At 37.2% G+C, this 18,034-nt stretch overlaps 2 protein-coding genes across 4 annotated transcripts; both read right to left on the bottom strand.

Annotated features, from left to right (window-relative positions):
* Positions 1 to 676: 676 nt before the first annotated feature.
* LOC116730515 (serine/threonine-protein kinase SBK2) lies at positions 677 to 4,512 on the bottom strand. Of its 2 annotated transcripts, XM_032579814.1 has the most exons (6): positions 4,199 to 4,512; positions 2,610 to 2,955; positions 2,331 to 2,475; positions 2,046 to 2,248; positions 1,719 to 1,880; positions 677 to 1,626 (listed from the first exon to the last, which is right to left on the bottom strand). In XM_032579814.1, the coding sequence occupies exons 2-6, from the start codon at positions 2,610 to 2,612 to the stop codon at positions 988 to 990; spliced, it is 1,152 nt and encodes a 383-aa protein (XP_032435705.1). In that variant the 5' UTR covers positions 2,613 to 2,955; positions 4,199 to 4,512; the 3' UTR covers positions 677 to 987. The 2 variants fall into 2 exon arrangements, with proteins under 2 accessions (XP_032435705.1, XP_032435704.1); XM_032579813.1 differs by lacking the exon at positions 2,610 to 2,955 and having other exon boundaries at positions 4,199 to 4,511.
* Positions 4,513 to 6,779: 2,267 nt separating this feature from the next.
* Positions 6,780 to 17,433, bottom strand: LOC116730610 (interleukin-11-like). 2 transcript variants are annotated; one of them, XM_032579954.1, is made up of 5 exons: positions 17,326 to 17,433; positions 9,661 to 9,827; positions 9,289 to 9,384; positions 9,036 to 9,203; positions 6,780 to 8,484 (listed from the first exon to the last, which is right to left on the bottom strand). In XM_032579954.1, exons 1-5 carry the CDS (start codon positions 17,330 to 17,332, stop codon positions 8,329 to 8,331), a joined length of 594 nt encoding a protein of 197 aa, XP_032435845.1. In that variant the 5' UTR covers positions 17,333 to 17,433; the 3' UTR covers positions 6,780 to 8,328. The 2 variants fall into 2 exon arrangements, with proteins under 2 accessions (XP_032435845.1, XP_032435844.1); XM_032579953.1 differs by lacking the exon at positions 17,326 to 17,433 and having other exon boundaries at positions 9,661 to 11,954.
* Between the last annotated feature and the right edge of the window lie 601 nt (positions 17,434 to 18,034).

Below are 18,034 nucleotides of genomic sequence, written 5' to 3'. Positions count from 1 at the left end.
TTTGAAGACTTTACCTCTTTTTGTTTTGTAGATCTGTGTTTTAGTTTAGGTCCTGGTGTGTTTTCTGTGTTTATTTCCACTGTCTCTCTGATTCACACTCTTCCACAGCTGTTTTGGATTCCTCTGGTTAAGCTCACCTGATTTCACTCTCCACATTTTGATCAGTGTTTGGGCTTCTTGGTTCCCATCATTCAGAGCAGAATTCCTTTGCTGCACTCATTAGGTCCATGTAGTTTCCTCCTCATGTGAGTTTTGTAAGTTCCTTGTTTTTGCCAGAATATTTTCTTTGTTTGGGTCCACTGCAACCTAAAATCTTGCCATTAAGACAAATAATTCTCAAAATTGTTGCTATTAAATTGTTTAGCAAATTAGCAGATGTTTAAAATTCTCTAAAGTGAGGGAAACTGTTTGATGCTCCCACACTTTTCCACGAACCATGGCAATTTTGTTGAGGTTTTCTAAAATCCTCTAAAATCTTTATTCAGGTCTATAAACTTTGTAAATTTTGTAGCCCTTATTTTATCACTTTACCTTCTGCTATATCTGTAGGTGTGTTGGAGCAGGGATGCATTCAAAGGTTGCAGGACATTGGCGCTCTAGGACTGGAGTGTGTTTAGTCTTTTGTGACAAATTTCTTGAGGAACTGGCCACAACAAAATTACACACTGACAGAGTCTATCATAACTTTGGAGAGTTTATTATGAAAAGTTACGGTAACATACTTTTCCTGACTGCATAGCTTGGTTTCTATGGCATCTACAGTGACTAACTTTTTCACACATTCCAGATCCCCCCAAAAATAAAATAAAATAAAAAAAATTGCATAAATTACAAAAATTACAAAAATAGAGATTGCAATATTCATATTCAGGAATATAAACAGGATTTTAGGTTGATACATTTTAAAACAGTGCAATGCTAAGTAACAAGCATGACTGCATTTTCATCTTGATCACACAGTCTTAAGTCTTCTTTAGCCATCTTTGCTCACCGCTCTCCTCTCCCCTCCATCTCTTTCACCGATTTAATTGCAGTCTTCCCACTATTCTTCTTCCTCTCCTTCTCCTGTCTCATCCTCTCTTTCTCCATCATCCAGTGGTCTCCAAGGTAACTCAGAGCGTCCTCAGGACTTCCTCGAAGTTGCGGCCTGGGGTCGAGAAGCGATTGGAAGAAGGAGCAGGCTAACTGTGTGAAACAGGCAAACTGAGGGGCGACAGGTGAACCGTCCTTCTGTCTGTTTCCATTCAGATCAGTGGCTCCCTGTGTGCTCTCTGTGTCAGGTTCTACCCACACATCCAGTTCATCATCAGGACCTTCTGCACTTTCAAACCAATCTCGATACTTTACGTATGAGCAGCAGTCGCTGGCTGTCTCAGCCCAGGGGTGACTGCCGGTGAGCATGGCGTATGTGAGGATGCCCAGCGCCCAGCTGTCTGTGCTGGGCTCCACAGACGCCCAAACTCTCTGCTTCTTTGTTTTCTTCTTTTCCTCATCCTCCTGAAAGTTACCGTTTTCGTCATTTGTGCTGCTCCAGCTGTCCTCGTTTCCTCGAGCAATCTCAGCCTCCGGGGTGCAGTAAGGAGAACTATACCAGACCTCTGGGATTCTGGTTCCCCTGGCCTTCACCTGGGGATAAAAAAATCTACGGTTGGTTGCTGTGTTTTTATTGGCAAGACTGTTTTTATAATGACATATTATGCTGATAGTCCTGGACTGACCATGCCAAAGTCTCCAAGTTTGACCCATCGACACGCAGAGTCACACAGAAAGACATTCTCAGGTTTGACATCTCTGTGGACAAAACCAAGGGAGTGGAGGTGGGACAGAGCTCCACACAGCTGGGACACCACCCGCTGACAGCAGTCGTCCTCCATCCCCACCTGTAGAACAGGTGGACCAAGATTTTATCAGTCTTTCTGTCCATATTCTCTTATTTCTTACTGTGAGCTTACAGTCATTCATTCAAACTGCTTATTCCTTTGAAACATTGTTCTTATCAGACTCTTTCTTAGTTTATATGACAAATTAAAACCCTAGTTGCATACCTCTGGTGTGATTACGTCAAAGAGATCACCAAAGAGGCTGGCTTGCTGAGCGAAGATGTAATGTGACGGGGTGGAGTACGCGATTCCCAGAGCTCTGGTCAGAGACGGATGGGTGCAGAATGACAAGGAGAGATTGTACTCCCTCAGGAAGGAGAAAAGTGAGGTGGATTCCCGTGGGAAGAGCTTCAAAGCCATTGGAGTTCCTGAGGGAAACAGAAGAAACATCATTTCTTTACTTTCAAGTTTGGTTTCTTGGAGCTGTTTGGTTTTGGTTAACTTTCTCACCTCTTTTTCTGTGCACAGCCAGCATTACTTTTCCATATGAGCCTTCGCCCAGCAGCTTTAGGACCTGGAAGTGCTCTGACGTGTCCATCGCTGTCAGAGATTGAGCCGTCAGATGGCACATCTCATCCAGAAGCTTTGTGGCAGCCTTGAGAAACAGATAAAGAGTTAAAATGAGACTCAGCAAAACAGATGGTCAAACATCTAAATGGTTTAACATTAAAAATGAAAAGTATATTTGAAGTTTTTAAAGTGGGTTTTTAAATTTGAAAATGTAGATACCATTCTCGCTGACTAGTTTTCTCTTATGAACTGAATTCCTGACAGCGTTTGGGAATGCAACGCGACCGCTTCAGCACTGATTGTCGCCATGGTGACGTTGATAACATTCATCCGTGGACATAAACATGTCTGTTAATAGCCACATGAAACCCTGTGGCACACACTGGTCTTGGTTTTGTCTGTTGATGTTTCCACTGCAGCTGGCACCTCTCAAGCAAAGATTAGGTGTCAACATCCAGATCCAAACAGAGGGCAGCTCATTACTTCTCATTAGAGTCCAAATCCGAGCTGCAAATGTTCTGCATGCTGACACTGAATTCCTCAGCTTAGGTCACACAAACAGCTTCTGAAAGTAGGAGGAAGGAGGAATGTTTTGTGCTCTTCAAACCTCATTCATTGTTGAATTTATGTTAGGAGAGCAGAAAAAACAAAACCTTTTGTAACAATAGAAACAATCACAGTAGAACAGTTTGGCACAAAAGTAAACATACTCCTGGCAGATGTAGGTTCAGTTTTTACCAATATGTTTATTCTGCTTTGGAGTAATATTCTGTTTCTGTGAGGCCCAACCGGAGTCCAAACTGGAGGGAGTTAAACATTAGGGCGATGGCAAGGAGGCCTTCCAACTTCAAAGACTTGGATCTCATTACAAAACATAAATCTTAAGAATAACATGAGAGAACTTTGCAGGAGGGTAGTGAGCAATTATAAAAGTTTAATTACTGTAAAGTCATCACAGATTTCCTTTCATTATTGAGAAGGGTGTAGATTATCTCTAAGATATTTTTTTTAATTTAAGTAAAAACTTAAATCTGAATTACCTATTAAGATATTTTTGTCTCAGTTCCTATGAGAAACACGTGTCTTTGTTAATGGAAAATTAAATTAAATCTAAAATCTGCCAGAGGTATGAACAATATTGGGCAAAACTATGCATTATATTTTGATGTAAGTTTGATACAAGATGACCTTGGTTGCAAGCATGTATTTAATATAAAGAAACTGTTTATATATAGTAATGTTTACCATACTTTACTCCATAATCTTCTAAAGTTTGTACATGATGCATTCAAAAAACAGTCAAAAATATTAAACAATCCTTGAAGTCTCAAGAAATTTTTCATGTATTTTTTTTTATCTGTAACTGCTAATAGCTTATTATTGTGGCAAAAAAACTGTCAGAATTGTAAAAATGTTAAAGCTTCATTTTAACCTGCAGTGAACCGTTTTGATTTTAATTTCCAGTATTTGTTTTCTGCTTAGCAACTTTACTGGTAAAATTTTGAGAAGCTATGTTGGAAGTTTTCAACCCTCGATGTGTAGATACAAGTTATTTCTATTTTTATGTTGTGAAAGGTTATTGCAGTGAATGTTAATTCTTAATTTGTATAATTACTTTTTACTGTTTCTGAAAATGTTCTTTAAAAGTGTTTCAGTTTTATTCACATTGGTTGTAAAGACAGAATCCAAGCACTAGAGATACTAAAAATCACTTTTGTCTAGAAGTGGACAATCTTGTTATCTTCTGAAAGCACACATTATACTTCATTTGCAACATTCATCATTGACGATATCTGCTTTCAACTTACTGTCATCTTGGAGTCCTGGTTTGATGTTGTCCCTTAAATCTGACCAACACAAATCACTGCTGAGGACTTCATGCAGCAGGTGCAGCAGTCAGAATATTTCTCTCCCTGGTTTTCTGTGCTATAATACTAATTAAAAAAAACATTGAGCTCTAAATATCCAGTTCTGGTCTCAATGTTTTCACTTATTCACCAGATTTTGGACTCGATTAAATACACGTTTTCATGTCTTCGGCAGCTGCTGTTCTGTCCTCATGTCCTCTCCTTCTCCCGCCTTTAATCTGCTGCTGCTGCACTGCTGGACAGACCATGAAGGGTGTCATGAATGTTTCTGCATGGGGCTGTGCAAAAGAGGGTGTGTGTGTGCGTGTGTGTGGGACTTTTCCATTTAATACGTGATTCTTCTTTGTTTTATCTCATTTGGATTGTTCATCTTTCAGATTAACAGTTTCCCTTCAATTTCTAAGAATGGTAGTGAAGAAGCAAAACTACGGTGTAACACAAGACTCAATTTTAGGTTTTATTATCTATATGCTGCTGTTGGGTGGAACAGCATTGATTTTACTACCTGGTGACACATAGCTAATGCTAAGTCTCCTAATGAACCCAGACTAGCTGAATCACTTTTTAACTGGACATTAAAGATTACATTGCACAGAAAAACACTGACCCCAAATTTAAACAGTGGAAATACATCTATCTTTTTTGATTTATTTGATAAAAAGAAAGACCTGTGTTTTCAGATGGCATGCAGTGAAATAAATTTTAAAGGCATGGTAAGGATGCAAAAAGCGAAACGTATTGTTTCACATTTTGATGAAAGAAAAAGTTTCTGCATGTTCTTCTGCAAACAGCATAGAATAAAAATGACTTTCATGGTCTCCTGGCCTCTTATTGGATAATAAATAGTCTGAAATCTTTTAAAATACTATATACTGACTCATATTCAGAATGATTAAGAGAAGTTTAACTTCATTTGTGACTTCCTGAAATTTCAGATCGTGACAGTCGATTAGCAGCTCTTTAAAATTCCATCACCTTTATCTGCTTCACAATATCTGTTAGTGGAACACACTCTATCTGTGCTGGTTGCAAACCAAAGCGAAGTGTGGCATACGGTAGAATTACAGCTTGCAGAGAACATCTAAAAGCATCCAAACATGTATTGAGTATCAGTTATCAGTTAAAGGCCGATCTTTAAACCTTAAGGATTACTGTATTTAGTGCATTGGGGTTTTAGTGTTCCCTCCAAATTGCAAATACGGTAAAATGTGAAGACTCTTCTTGAGTCGTCTGTATTTAGCTTCTGTCAGCCAGTAAATTCTCCCACATCCTCATCACTCTCTGCACACAGAAACATGTTCCCTCTCACTCCGTGTTCAGGGGAAGGATTTTCCTCTAACACCCGGACCCCATGTGATTTGTAAATCCCAGTGTCAGCTGTCGCTTGTGGCCTCAGCCTACATGTACTCTACACAGCTTACTCTGTTACAATGAAAGTCTGTCTGTGTGTGAGATCATCTGTCTGAGGTCCTACATCAACACGCTGGTGTTATGTAAGTCTCTGTTCCCCTTCTGACTCATACAGTCTTATAGTCATCTTTTAAATAGTCTGTCTTTTAAAGCTCAAAAAACATGCACATTTTGTACGTTTTTTAATTAACCAGCTCAGTTGCGTATTCCTCTGGAGTATTTTTTATAACTATGCAACATTTATGTTGAAATGCTGCTCTTATTGCACAGTATTTTTAATCTTTATTCTGGCTTTATAAATTTTTATATTCTATCTTTGTGTAAGTTGATTTGCTGTTATTGCCTGTCACTTTGCAACTGTTGCACAGACATTTTCCCATTGTGGGACAATACAAGAGATTGGACATACTACATTAGTTGTAACTTCAAGTTTTCACCACTAGGAATCACATTTCTATACAGTGGACCTTCAACTCCAATGAATTTAGGTTTGGCAGCTCTACTAGCAGATTAAGGTTATAATCTCCATTGTCTTTTGATAAAAAAATTCCTAAACCTCCTAATTTTGACTACTTTCACATTTATAATGTACTTTAGACTTTTGACAAAGTTTATTAATAGCTAAAGCTACAATCAGAGCTATTCCCTGACATAAAGTGTTCCCGAATTGATTACTCTTTCTACCAAAAACAAATCTTCAATTATATTAAATTCTACCATAATTTGGTTGATTTTGTTGCAAATTTACCATATTTTAAAATTAATAAATATGTGTTAACCTCCACACAATATTTATCCACTTAATGAATAGGATTTTGAGTAGCACTGGAAAATTATATATGAGACTCCCTGATAATTAAAGTTTTACACAGACTGATGTAAAATAAATGTCTATATTTGATCATTTTGGAGGAAAAATGTTAATATATTTGACTTCAAATCATCAGTGGCCTTTTGGCTGATTTGTTTATTGTATCACAATTTACTCACCACACTGAAACAATCTTTATGTTTCATTTATTTTATTAATTACATTAAACATACAAAAGCAATACATTATAACCATATAAATAGTATAAGTTACAATAACAATAATACATTAATATTAATATTATATATGACATAAAACAATATTTATTGAAAAAAATGAGATGCCTGCATCTCAAAGCTGAAATACAAAATATAAAAACTGATAAATAGCATTCTAAATAGGTTAAAAAAATATAACAGAAGAGTTCTTACAGAATCCATATTTCGTATCACTCGGTTCATCATTCTGATCAACACCTGGCAGGCACTGTGAGTGTAAACAGTCTCAGTGGGAGTAAAGGTCGAAGGTGACACTACCTCGGCACAGTGCATGAGTACAGTTCAAATGGCTACATGTAAAAGAAAAATATACATTTCCTCAAGCCTACAAGACAAACCTACATTCTGCTTTCCTTTAAAAGAAATTCATATGACAACCTGTTCAAAAAAATACTTTGTAAACAACGCACCACTGACCTCAGTCACATCAAATGGAGATGGTTCTGATACTACTAGCATTAAGAAGCCCATTGCATAGATTTATGCATCAACACTATTCATCATACATTTCTTAAACAGACATTTCTTTCCATTTGGCAAACATTTAATCAGATGGTGAAACAGTCATGCCACACTCATGGTTAGTGATGTTGATACCAGCAAAAGAAATACATTCAAGCAAAGAACAGTCTGAGCAATGCTGGAAATTCTGGTAAAATAACTGAAAGTAACCTTTTTAAACCTTTTGTTATTGATTATTAATCACAGCACAGCTGATGCATAATGATGTCAGAAGCGCAGGAAAAATAATAAGAAATTGGGCATATTTGTTTGTTTCCAGTGGGTGATATTTAGATATATGCAAAACGGTCTAAGAAAAATAGACTATAATTTCTGTATCTTCTCAGTTTATCTATTTCTAAAACTTTTTATCTAAAAATACTTTTCACATATGGATAAAAGGTAAAAATGCAAAAAAAAAAAAAAAGTCCTCTGTGATGATTGAAGCCTAATATGCCAATTATGTATGAACTAAAATTGTCATAATGCAGTGAGAGTAGCTTTTCATTAAGCATGGTAAAATTATTCTTAAATCATTTCGAAAATATCATTTAAATACTTCAATTAAATGCAAACCAAAATCATGTCTGGAGTGAATGAAGCTGCCAGACAGGTTCCTTATTCTCACCATTTCACTTCTGTTGATAAAACCAAGCAAACTGACATTTTTGCAGAAAAAATGCATAAAACGTTAAGTTTTCTTGTGAACTTGTTTTGATGAGTTTTTAACAGTCTTGTCAATATGGGGAATCTTTTGGAAAATCACATTTCTAAACTACAGCTGGGCTTAGAAAAAAGTGGATAATAAAGTTAATAAAAAGTATTTTTATCCTAATTTAAGCTTTCATAGTAATCCAGTGGGTTGTAGCTGAGATGTTTGGGTCAGCACCACCACAGCAGATTACCTAATGCTGCCATCTTGAGGTAGTCCACTAACATGACATAATATTGCTTAAAAACATTCTGGAGTTAGCAGTGGTTTTTTTTGTGGAAGATGTTTTAATGCCCTTTAAGGCTTACACTGTCTAGAATAGCAGGACTGCCTCCGAAAAGGCTGCGAGACCTTTTTTTTAAGAATGCTTCTGGAAGTACCGTAAGACTCTTTTTGACCACACACAGAAAACTTTTAACCTGTCAGAAATTTCTACAGAGTACACAAGGGCACCAAAGGCGTTGGAGACAACAGGAAGGTTGGGTGCCGTTGACGGAAGAGCCTCATTGTTTTGCTAAAAACAAAAAGAAAAAAAGGAACGGTGAAATCAGATTGACTCAAATAAATATGCATATTTATGAAACTATGGTAACAGGAAAAAAATGAAGGGGTATCTGTCTTTACTGGCATAAGTAAATATGAATATAATAATATAATCATAGTTTTATAATCATATAATATAATATGATATGATATGATAATATGATTATATAATCATAATCGGAACTTAAGATCTAAAAAAAAAAAAAAACTTCTGATATGCCTTGTAGCCACTTATTAAAAGTGCTAAATTAATAGTTATTTTTGATATTTTTACAAATTTTTAATTTTTACACCCATTTACTTTATCTTTAATTGTTGGCTTGTTGCATTTCTTTTAACTTCAGATAAATGTGTTTGTTTTTTTTGCACATATTTTACATTTCTATTTTTTCACCATCCTTTGGCATAATTTAATTAACAGTACCTTGACAATTTCTGTGCTGCAATATCTATAATTTCTGTACTTTTATTTTCGCAGAAAAATTTCACATAATGTAATGGTATAAATGCAGGAGGACCTACCGGATGAAAACATTTTTCAATGAGATTGGACAACTGCAGAAGGTGAGAGCTGGCGCCCTCTTCTGTCTGGAAAGGCAAACTGACATTTTCTTTAGCAACCTTCAACCAGTCGATATGCAGTTTGAAGGACTGAGTGTATCCATACATCTGAGTGAGGGATTCATTAACCTGCAGGCACATAAAACACATATTTTATTTAGGAATGAAGAGAAGAGATAAGTTGTTTTAATCTTTTATCTTTATAGTTTTATACCTTCAATGACTTAAGATGGTCAGCAGTGTGATACAAGTTAGGAAGGCTATCCAGACTGAATTTGGCATCTTCAAAGTGTTCGAGGTCTTCTGTTTTCTGTTCAAAACACAATAAGAAATAAAAGTTAAAAAAAAAAAAACATCATTCATTTGGTCTATATACCAGTAAAGGTGACAAATCCCAGAACTTTTCCTGATTCCTGGTAGGAAAATTGTATTTCCTTTCTTGCCAAACTGTTACTAGAATTTCACTGACGTAGTAAGTTAACAAAGATATATAAGCTATGATTCAGAGGTAAAAAAAAAAAAAAAAGAAGATAATAACTGAATAACTGTCATGCTAGAGATCAAGGAAGTTCAAAACAAGCCTTACCAGCTGATGGATTTTTCTCGATAAGTTCATCAAACTTTCCACCTGATGGATCATCGATCCAAAAAATCCACAGTGGGAGGAGCTGCGGATGGGAAGAGATGAAGATCGGACTAACAGCTCAGTCAGAAGCAGCAGGTGGAACAGGAACGAGGAAGTCTCAGGAAGAACTGCAGAGACAGGAGAGAGGCGCACACAATGAGCCACGGAAAACTGTTCTGGTTTCATTGAAGCCTCGTTTGTGACAACAAAGAAATGGTTCTCCTTCAAAAGAATCCACCAAATCCAGTCCAACTGACTGACTGTCATCCAGCTGTGGTCGTACACACAGCTGCACAGACAGGTGTGTGCAACGCTGCATCAGCCAGCAGCACATCTTAAATTTCCTCTCTCTCTTTTACCCAGAAGTGATGTGGTTGTGATTCAAAGTAAAAAACCACAAGACTGGATCGAGGCTTGTTTTCATTTCTACACCTCATGACGCACAAGATTAGCTCTGAGGCAGCTGCAGTCAGTTTGTAGTTTGACAGTAAGGAGGCCATGACAGTAAGGAGGCCGTTTGGCTGACATAATTATTGCTAGTTGCTGCCAAAGCAGCAGTAACACTGTACAACACTTGAACTGGGTCAAACACTTTTAATACTCCAGCTGCAATTCACATTTGTTTTGCAGTTACAATGCACTTGTTTATTGCATTAACAGTTTTATCAGATAACTTTAAAGTACCTTGTCGTCTAGACATTTACAGTCATTTGAAAAATCAGATAAGAGCTGTGAGAAGTTTGATCTCTGTGACAGGATGAAAGGCGCTGTGGCTTGGACGGATGTTTAGAGAGCAGAAACATCAAACACAAACAGATTCTGCCCAATCGTGGCTCGTGTTTCTGGGAAGACTAAACACCATATAAAGAGCTCAACTCACGTATAATGAAATGTGGTTGAAATACAGGTTCACTAACCCTTTTCATGGAGTTTAGACATTCTCTGTAGTCTGGCTTCCTCCCACAGTGTAAAAAAACCTATATAATTGGTTAATCGGCTTCTCTAAATTTGCCATTAGGTCTCACTACACATGTACATCTATGTGACCCTGTGAATAAACCGGCAACCTCTCCCTGGCCCATTGACTGCTGGGTGACTCTGGCCCATTGACTGCTGGGTGACTCTGGCCCATTGACTGCTGGGTGACTCTGGCCCATTGACTGCTGGGTGACTCTGGCCCATTGACTGCTGGGTGACTCTGCAAGTACAGTATAAAGCAGGTGTAATTAGGGCTGAATTTGGAAGAACAAGATCCCCTGGCCTGGAGCCAGTTATGGTGCCATATTTTCCCCCAAAAGTAAATATTTTATTCAAGCAAATTACAGAGCATTGATAGGTAGAGGTCTACATACTGGCCCCATGTTGCCAGTGTGTAGACCAGCACACTGGCAACATGACACCAAAAAAACATGGTCTTTTGGGACAACATTGGTCCCAAAAAGATGCATTATGACTTCATAGTTTTCAAATATTTGAGTTCTGTTTATATTAAATCCAACAATATATATATAAAAAAAGAAGAAAATGCCACAGGCGAAATGAGCCCAAGAGTTTAATAGGAGGTGCACTGTTGCTCTGTCTTTAGTGCTTGAGGGCTGTTCTCACCTTCATTTCGATGAATACTCCTTTGTTACAGTTATTTCCTCTGTTTCTGCTGCCTAACTATAAGAAGTATCTTTGTATCTAAAACTGATACAAAATATGCAGCATCTTTCTACTTTGGCATCTGTGGAACACTGACCAACACATTTGATGTTTATTTGCTTGATGATTTCGATAATGGTATTTGACAACATGTAATGTTTATTACTTGCACTATAATTGGTGACTGTATGATGTTTTTATGATGTAAAGCATCAGAAACGTGACTTGACTTCATTGTATTGCAGGCTTGGACATGCTTCCACTCAATCAACAACTGTTGGGTATTGAGGTGGGGTCAGAGCATTTGCTGTGCAGACAGTCTGCAGTGTCATCTGCAAATACTTCATGCATCATGCTGGAATGGGTGGGTTACAGCAGATGGACCATCAAGATAAGGATAAACAATACTTTGGCTTTTCAAAAATGTTGTGAGGTTTATATAAATGGTAGATCATAAAGAAATGTTTAATTCTTCTGTAGATTTGGGTTTAATAAAATGTGAATTTGTCACTGTTTCTTGTCAGTTTGTAAATTGTTTAGTGACATTATTGTGTTTACATTTGAATATTCCAAAAATACCTTAAAAAAACAACTTTTGTTGTTTCAGCCAGATCTAAAAATACAGGCTAAGATTTTAATAAAGACTTCTCAGGTCAAACATCTCATTCTGTGTTTGATGAATCCAAATAGAGAAAAAAATAATCTGAAAATTAATGGTTTGAATCCTGTACTTTTAAACTTTTTTAATCATTAATCACTTGTCTTCGAAGAAATACCTTTCACATCAAGATTAGCTCCTTGTCTGTAAACCTATTCACTGATTTATGCAAACTTAAAAACCCCAAACCTCAAATCAACAAAGAGATGGCTTGTCCGTTAGATGTGTTAGGTCATGCTTATGGAATGTGAGCTATGCAGGGCTTTTTTAGAGCGTGCTTTCACACTGTAAGAGAGACGAGCAAGCCCACCGTTCTGACTCAGATTAGTCTGTATGTGATGACATCAGCAGACTGACGCCTTGGGCTGTGCTCTTTGGAGAGAAAACATCTCCTTTGTCAAGGGTGTTGGGCCAGTTCAGACACTTTTACTGCTTCCCAGACACTAAAATGAGTCTAATTTATGAGTTCACTTAAAAGCAGGAGGTTGCCACAGTGGTTACCCTTTTATTTTCAACATAACTCTTTCAATTTCTACATGTTCATTTGTTCTCCATCTGCTAAAAATCTTACATTTATTTGTAAGAGTTAGTAGGAGGTTCAAGAACTGTGCCACTGATTTTACATGAAAATCAATGCAGTAAATGAAAAGCAAGAAGTTCATGAGGCTTATTGTTGACTCCTTGATCCATTTTTCATGTTAATGGTAAATTAGATGTGAATAACATCACAAAGTTGTATTTGTAGATAACCTTTTCTCAAACTTCATGCTCAATGGTCCAAATCTAAGTTCTAGAAAAGGTCAAAGATCTGAAACAACAAAAGCAACTTTTTTTATTATTATTAAAGTTTGAGACTTTTTGAATTTGAAGAATTTTAAACTTCTGCTTCACTTGGTGAATTATGTTGCAGCACTAAATTAAGTTTCAAACTATGCTTTGCTACTCGGTTGTCATGAACATTAGTGTAAAGACTACAATAAAATTTAGATAATAAAAAAAACCTGGATTTGTAGCTCAAATCCACAGATATTGAACATCGTCAATATTTAATTTTCAAGTCTAGAGATGATTTCTAATGATAAGGTATTGAATTTTAAATATATTCTATTGAATGCATCTGATTTATTCATGTGTAACTGGTGCACAGGATGCTACATCTATAAATCTTCTGTTTGCTGGGAAGGTTGACCTCTTCATTTTGTAATCTAATGCTAGAATAGCTTAGCTACAAATATGATTCAGTGTTGTGTATGTTTTGTCTTTGACCTGATTGTCCACTAGAATGACATCACAAACTTTGAGATTTTTCTGTTTTATTCATATCCCCACCTGAATCTTGTTTTCCTTCTCTGTTTGCTCCAGCTACTCAGATTATGTGGGAGAGGGATTGCAAAATGTAGAACACAAGATAAAGTCCCTTATCAGGGGAATCGTAAAATGTTTCAGCAAATATTTGTCAACATGAGTCACATTAACCTCCAGTTTTGAAAAAATCTATTCAGTCTGAAAGAAATTTCAGAGGCATGCACTTGTGGTGAGAAGACATCTGGAAATTAAAATTCTTGCTATTTACACTGAATAAATTTGTGGTTGGATTGCACCACAAACGTTCAACACTGCATCCAAATTGAGAGAGCCAAACTAAATAAAGTATTAAATCACAAACAGATGTCCTCTTTCAGATTAACATCTAGCCAGGCATTCAAAATGATTCAAAATAAATCTATCAGTTATCAGCTGCTATCTTGGTTTCAAGCCGTAATGAAGGAGTTTTCAGTTACCAAAGGACACACACTGGAAAACTGGAATACCTTCAGTCAACAGTTGGAAAATTACTGAGGAAGAAATCAGCAAAAACCTAAAGAGACGGGGAGAAAAAAACCTGAAGAAAAACATCCAGAGGCAGAGCAGTGTACAGTCATGTATCTGGCTGAGTAAACAGCTGTGACAGCATTACGGCTCACAGTAAAGTTGCTTCAGAAGCAGAGTGAATGGGCCGTCTTTGATGTGTGGAGCAGGCCGTTTCGTCAGAACACATTCACTCAAACATGAAACACAAACAAGTGCGTGCAGTGTCTCACATAATCGCCCGCTTCCGCAGTTTCCGTTTGAGTTCGTGCCCCCTTTTTTTTTTTTGCTGGGTCAGACAAACAAACACTGGAGTTTCCTGTGTGTGCTCAGTGGACGCCTTATTTCCTCTGCTCTCTTTGCTTTTGCTCTCAAGGACAGCGAATCGACTCATGAACAGGTGCTCTGTTCGCTTCAAAGAAGTCTCGGCGTTGACTTTCATAAATTAATGCTTTTCTAATGTTTACAGTTTTTAATTTCATGCTCCTGCTGTGAACTGGGTCTTGTTGTTAAATGTAAAATATGCAACATTAATGTGGCATGAAACCGTATTAGCAATAAATTAGTAACTAGGGACTGCTTTTTCCCCATTTTTCAGCAGTTTAACTTCCTTGACTTGCTGCTTCTGTGTGACAGTTTGTAAATTCAAGGTCTGGGTTTAATCAGCAACAGGCAGCTGCTTCCAGACATAAACTCAGTGAAAATCCCCTCTCTGCTCTGCACCAAACAGAAAACAGACACAAACTGGCTGGTGGATTTTAAAACACACACTTCCTTTAGCACCACCGAGTTATCATCAGATTATTCAGGTGGACAAAACCACAACTCTTTCTATGAAACAAGCAATCTTTTTGCTTACCATCACAGCTTATATCATGCAAACTGGTGATTTGCTCAAATATACGGATGCAAAATCAAGCTTAGAACCTAAAAGGTTGGATTTAAGTGACCCCAACACACCACCCGTTGGTGTAATTATCTAACAGATTTTTATTACCTCCCTTACGTTCTCACTATGAGTGAGCTCATGAGTGGTGGCAAGAGCCAGGTTAGTCACATTATGAGTTGTTTTTAATGTTATAACTATTGCTCTGACTCTATATATGGACAAGTTTATGGAAGCAGAATACTTCAACACACATTTACCTCACTTGAATGATATACTCTCTTGTCTTTCCCATTTTGAAAAGTAGCTTAGAGAAATGGAGCTCAGTGTTACGTTATGCAAATAGACAATGGATATCAAATCAGTAAATTTGTTGCTTGCTATCAATCTACATCAACTGGACAGGTAATAAATTTACAATTTTGAATAAAAGGACTTCTATTATTCCATTGTCAGCGTTTACATGTTTTCAGTATGACTCTGGTTTCACATTACAATTACAGAGAAATGCATCATGCTGTGTCATGCAGTCCCTCATTGGTTCACTATCCTGTGATGATGTTTTTATTAGTTTCAGAGGCTTATGTGATGATTAAGTAAGTGAAAGTTTATTCAGCTGTGTCTGACATTATTGACTCTCATCACTGAAGTGTGTAAATCTAATGACCTTCATCTCTCTGCAGTCTGTTGATTTTCATGCAAGTCAAGGAAGCTGAGATCTCTGGTTCCATAAAAAAGGTGAAACTAATCCAAAGCCACCTGCCTTGGCCTGTAAAAAGAGGATATTGATCATATTAAGTCATGTCTGAGTAACTGGATAGATGTGAGCAGCCACAGTTTCAAGTAGCAGCGTTCTGTTTCCTGATCTATAACCACGTTTGACACATGCAGTGTAACGTTACTACTTAGTATAACTCTATCCCCGACACAAGTCCAAATGTAACCTTCTAATCATTGCTTTGTCTTCATTTCTCTGACCCCCATCTGGATGATACCACATATAAAAGAAGCTGAGCCACCAGCTTTTGCATGAGTCATGGTGTATTCACAGCGTCAGCAGTTATGGAAACAAAGAGGTGAAAAAAAAAAGCAAAAAACAAGCTTCTTGACTGCTGTGTATTTTCAATTGTAGTACCACATTTGATCACTAGGGGCAATCTGCTAAGTGCTGACTCATCACAGGAGTCAGGATCGATGTGGCTATAGGATATATTACTGTAAGTGTGCTGGTGATGTGCAATGACGACATCGATGTCTGCAAAAGTGACTCGCCTTTCTTCATTAGTCTTTTTCTTCTGATTTATTTAACTGTCACCATGACTTTTACAACATTAACTTTATAATAGGCATTATAGCCAGATGGATAAGCAAGAGAATTACCATAGCTACTTCAAATCTATCAAAAACTTATAGGAAAATACATCAAGACACCACTTGTACAAAGATTAATTCAACCAAACTCTCTTCTTGCATAAAAGCAAGAAGAATCCTGCTTTTATGCCATTACACAATGCAAAACTTCACCATCACATACAAGTTTGGACCTGTAAATTCCCCCAAAACCGCATTTTTTTCTGCAGTTTGCTAGAAAAGAAAACAGAGGAGGCATCATAACATCACCAGCCTCACTTTCTTACCAAAGCTGTGCAGCACAAACACAAAGCCAGTCAGTGCTGCTGCTTTCAGTGACCAACATGTGGTGTAAGGAGTCCTTCCCCCAGTTAACACCAACACTGTGTCCACTTAATGACGCAACAACTTATACAGAAGACCAAACACAGCGCGCTCCACCTGGCAGGATGATACTTTCAAGTTCCCTGATTTAAATGATACTTATTGAATCACTACAAACTGATAATAATCATGTCAGTTATTCAGTTTCACTCTAAACAAACTAAGTTTTGAACTTTTTAACACATCAGTGAAAGTTGATTGGTGTTTGTTGGTAAAAAGCCTAACTTTTCATGTGGTTCTGATTTGTTGTTAGGAGTAGCTGACTTAGTCCAGTTTACATAAAGTTGTTTAAACGAGTACCCTAACAAACAGCTAGAAGATTAAAATGGATTTTACAGATACCATAAATTTAAAAAGTGATTTCAGTGAAAATTTATTGCTTAGTAAGAAGAATATTTCACCACAGATGTTTTGAGGAAAGAAAAATACAGCAATTTAGTTCTTGTTGGAAGCATTTGGGGAAATCCCTACCACACACACGCACACACACACACACACCCCACACACACACAGCATCTCGTACACAAAGGATTATCCAATCACAGCCAAGCTGAAGCCAAACAGTGGGTCATTCAGATTCCACATTAAATAAAAAAACACTTCTCATGCTTCAATCATGAACTAAAACAACATCTCATTCATTCATTCTTTCATTGACTCTCACTCTAAAACATTCACAGGCAAAAAGTAAAAGTTAAGACCACGTGCAGTGAATGCCCCCCATCCCACACCCCCATCACTACCACCACCTCCTCTACACAAACACACTCCCTCTTACACACACACACGCCTACACACCCCCACAAACAAACACACACATGATGTTTTCCTCTAAAAGTATGATGAACAAACTTACATTTCATCTTTAGGCTCCTGCTGTAGTAAACAAAAGTCCCTCTGAGTCCAGTGTGAGTACTGTACGTGTGTGTGGTTGTGTTTGTGTGGACAAAATGTAAAAGTTCCCTTTTATAGCTTGGAGTATGACACATCACCTGAGTCATCAGCCGTAGCTGCCGCCTGAGCTTCGACGCCCACGCCGTCCAGCCTCCCCTCCTCACCCCTCTTTATCTGAGCAAGCTCCATATTTCTTTATTTGCTGAGGTAATTCTGAATGAAATCAATCTTATATTGAACAAGCTGAAGTCCGAGAAAACATAAAATTCCTCTCCATCTCACCACACAGCAAACACTTTGAAAGATATAGGAAAGGAAATGGTGTCAAAAAACAGCAGGAGGAAGAAAATATTGTTTATTAATAAAATAATGGAAGTTTGCCTTTATTTTTCTCCAACCATCTTCAAATGTACCTTGTGTATATGGACACAAGAAAAAGTGACAACATTACAGATTAATGATCAACAATCTTAAAAATGTGATCCAACTGAGCAAACAGAAGCAGAGTGGCTTTCTCCCATGGTGGGAAGCAACAAAATTTAATAAAATAATAGAAGCTGAAACTACCAAGAAATTTTACTTCTGCTATTTATCTTTTCAAAATTAGCTTTTGAGGAAAATCTGGAACAACACTGTTTACTTCTGAATTATTTAATAGTAACTTCCTGGTT

Source organism: Xiphophorus hellerii, chromosome 13 (assembly GCF_003331165.1).
Source record: "Xiphophorus hellerii strain 12219 chromosome 13, Xiphophorus_hellerii-4.1, whole genome shotgun sequence".
NCBI classification, from domain to species: Eukaryota; Metazoa; Chordata; class Actinopteri; order Cyprinodontiformes; family Poeciliidae; genus Xiphophorus; species Xiphophorus hellerii.
The sequence above is the reverse complement of the archived record's forward strand: the minus strand, read 5'-3'. Positions and strand labels throughout refer to the sequence as shown.

Bases quoted from the DNA above. Each gene is read 5' to 3' on its own strand.
- LOC116730610 (XM_032579953.1), bottom strand. From the start codon at position 9,966: ATGACAGTCAGTCAGTTGGACTGGATTTGGTGGATTCTTTTGAAGGAG. The intron at 9,204-9,288 runs GTATAAAACTAT...ATGTGCCTGCAG, and splicing joins ACCATCTTAAGTCATTGAAG to GTTAATGAATCCCTCACTCA. The intron at 8,485-9,035 runs GTAGGTCCTCCT...TTTTGTTTTTAG, and splicing joins TTGAAAAATGTTTTCATCCG to CAAAACAATGAGGCTCTTCC.
- LOC116730515 (XM_032579813.1), bottom strand. The intron at 1,881-2,045 runs GTATGCAACTAG...CCTGTTCTACAG, and splicing joins TTGACGTAATCACACCAGAG to GTGGGGATGGAGGACGACTG. The intron at 1,627-1,718 runs GTCAGTCCAGGA...TTTTATCCCCAG, and splicing joins AACTTGGAGACTTTGGCATG to GTGAAGGCCAGGGGAACCAG.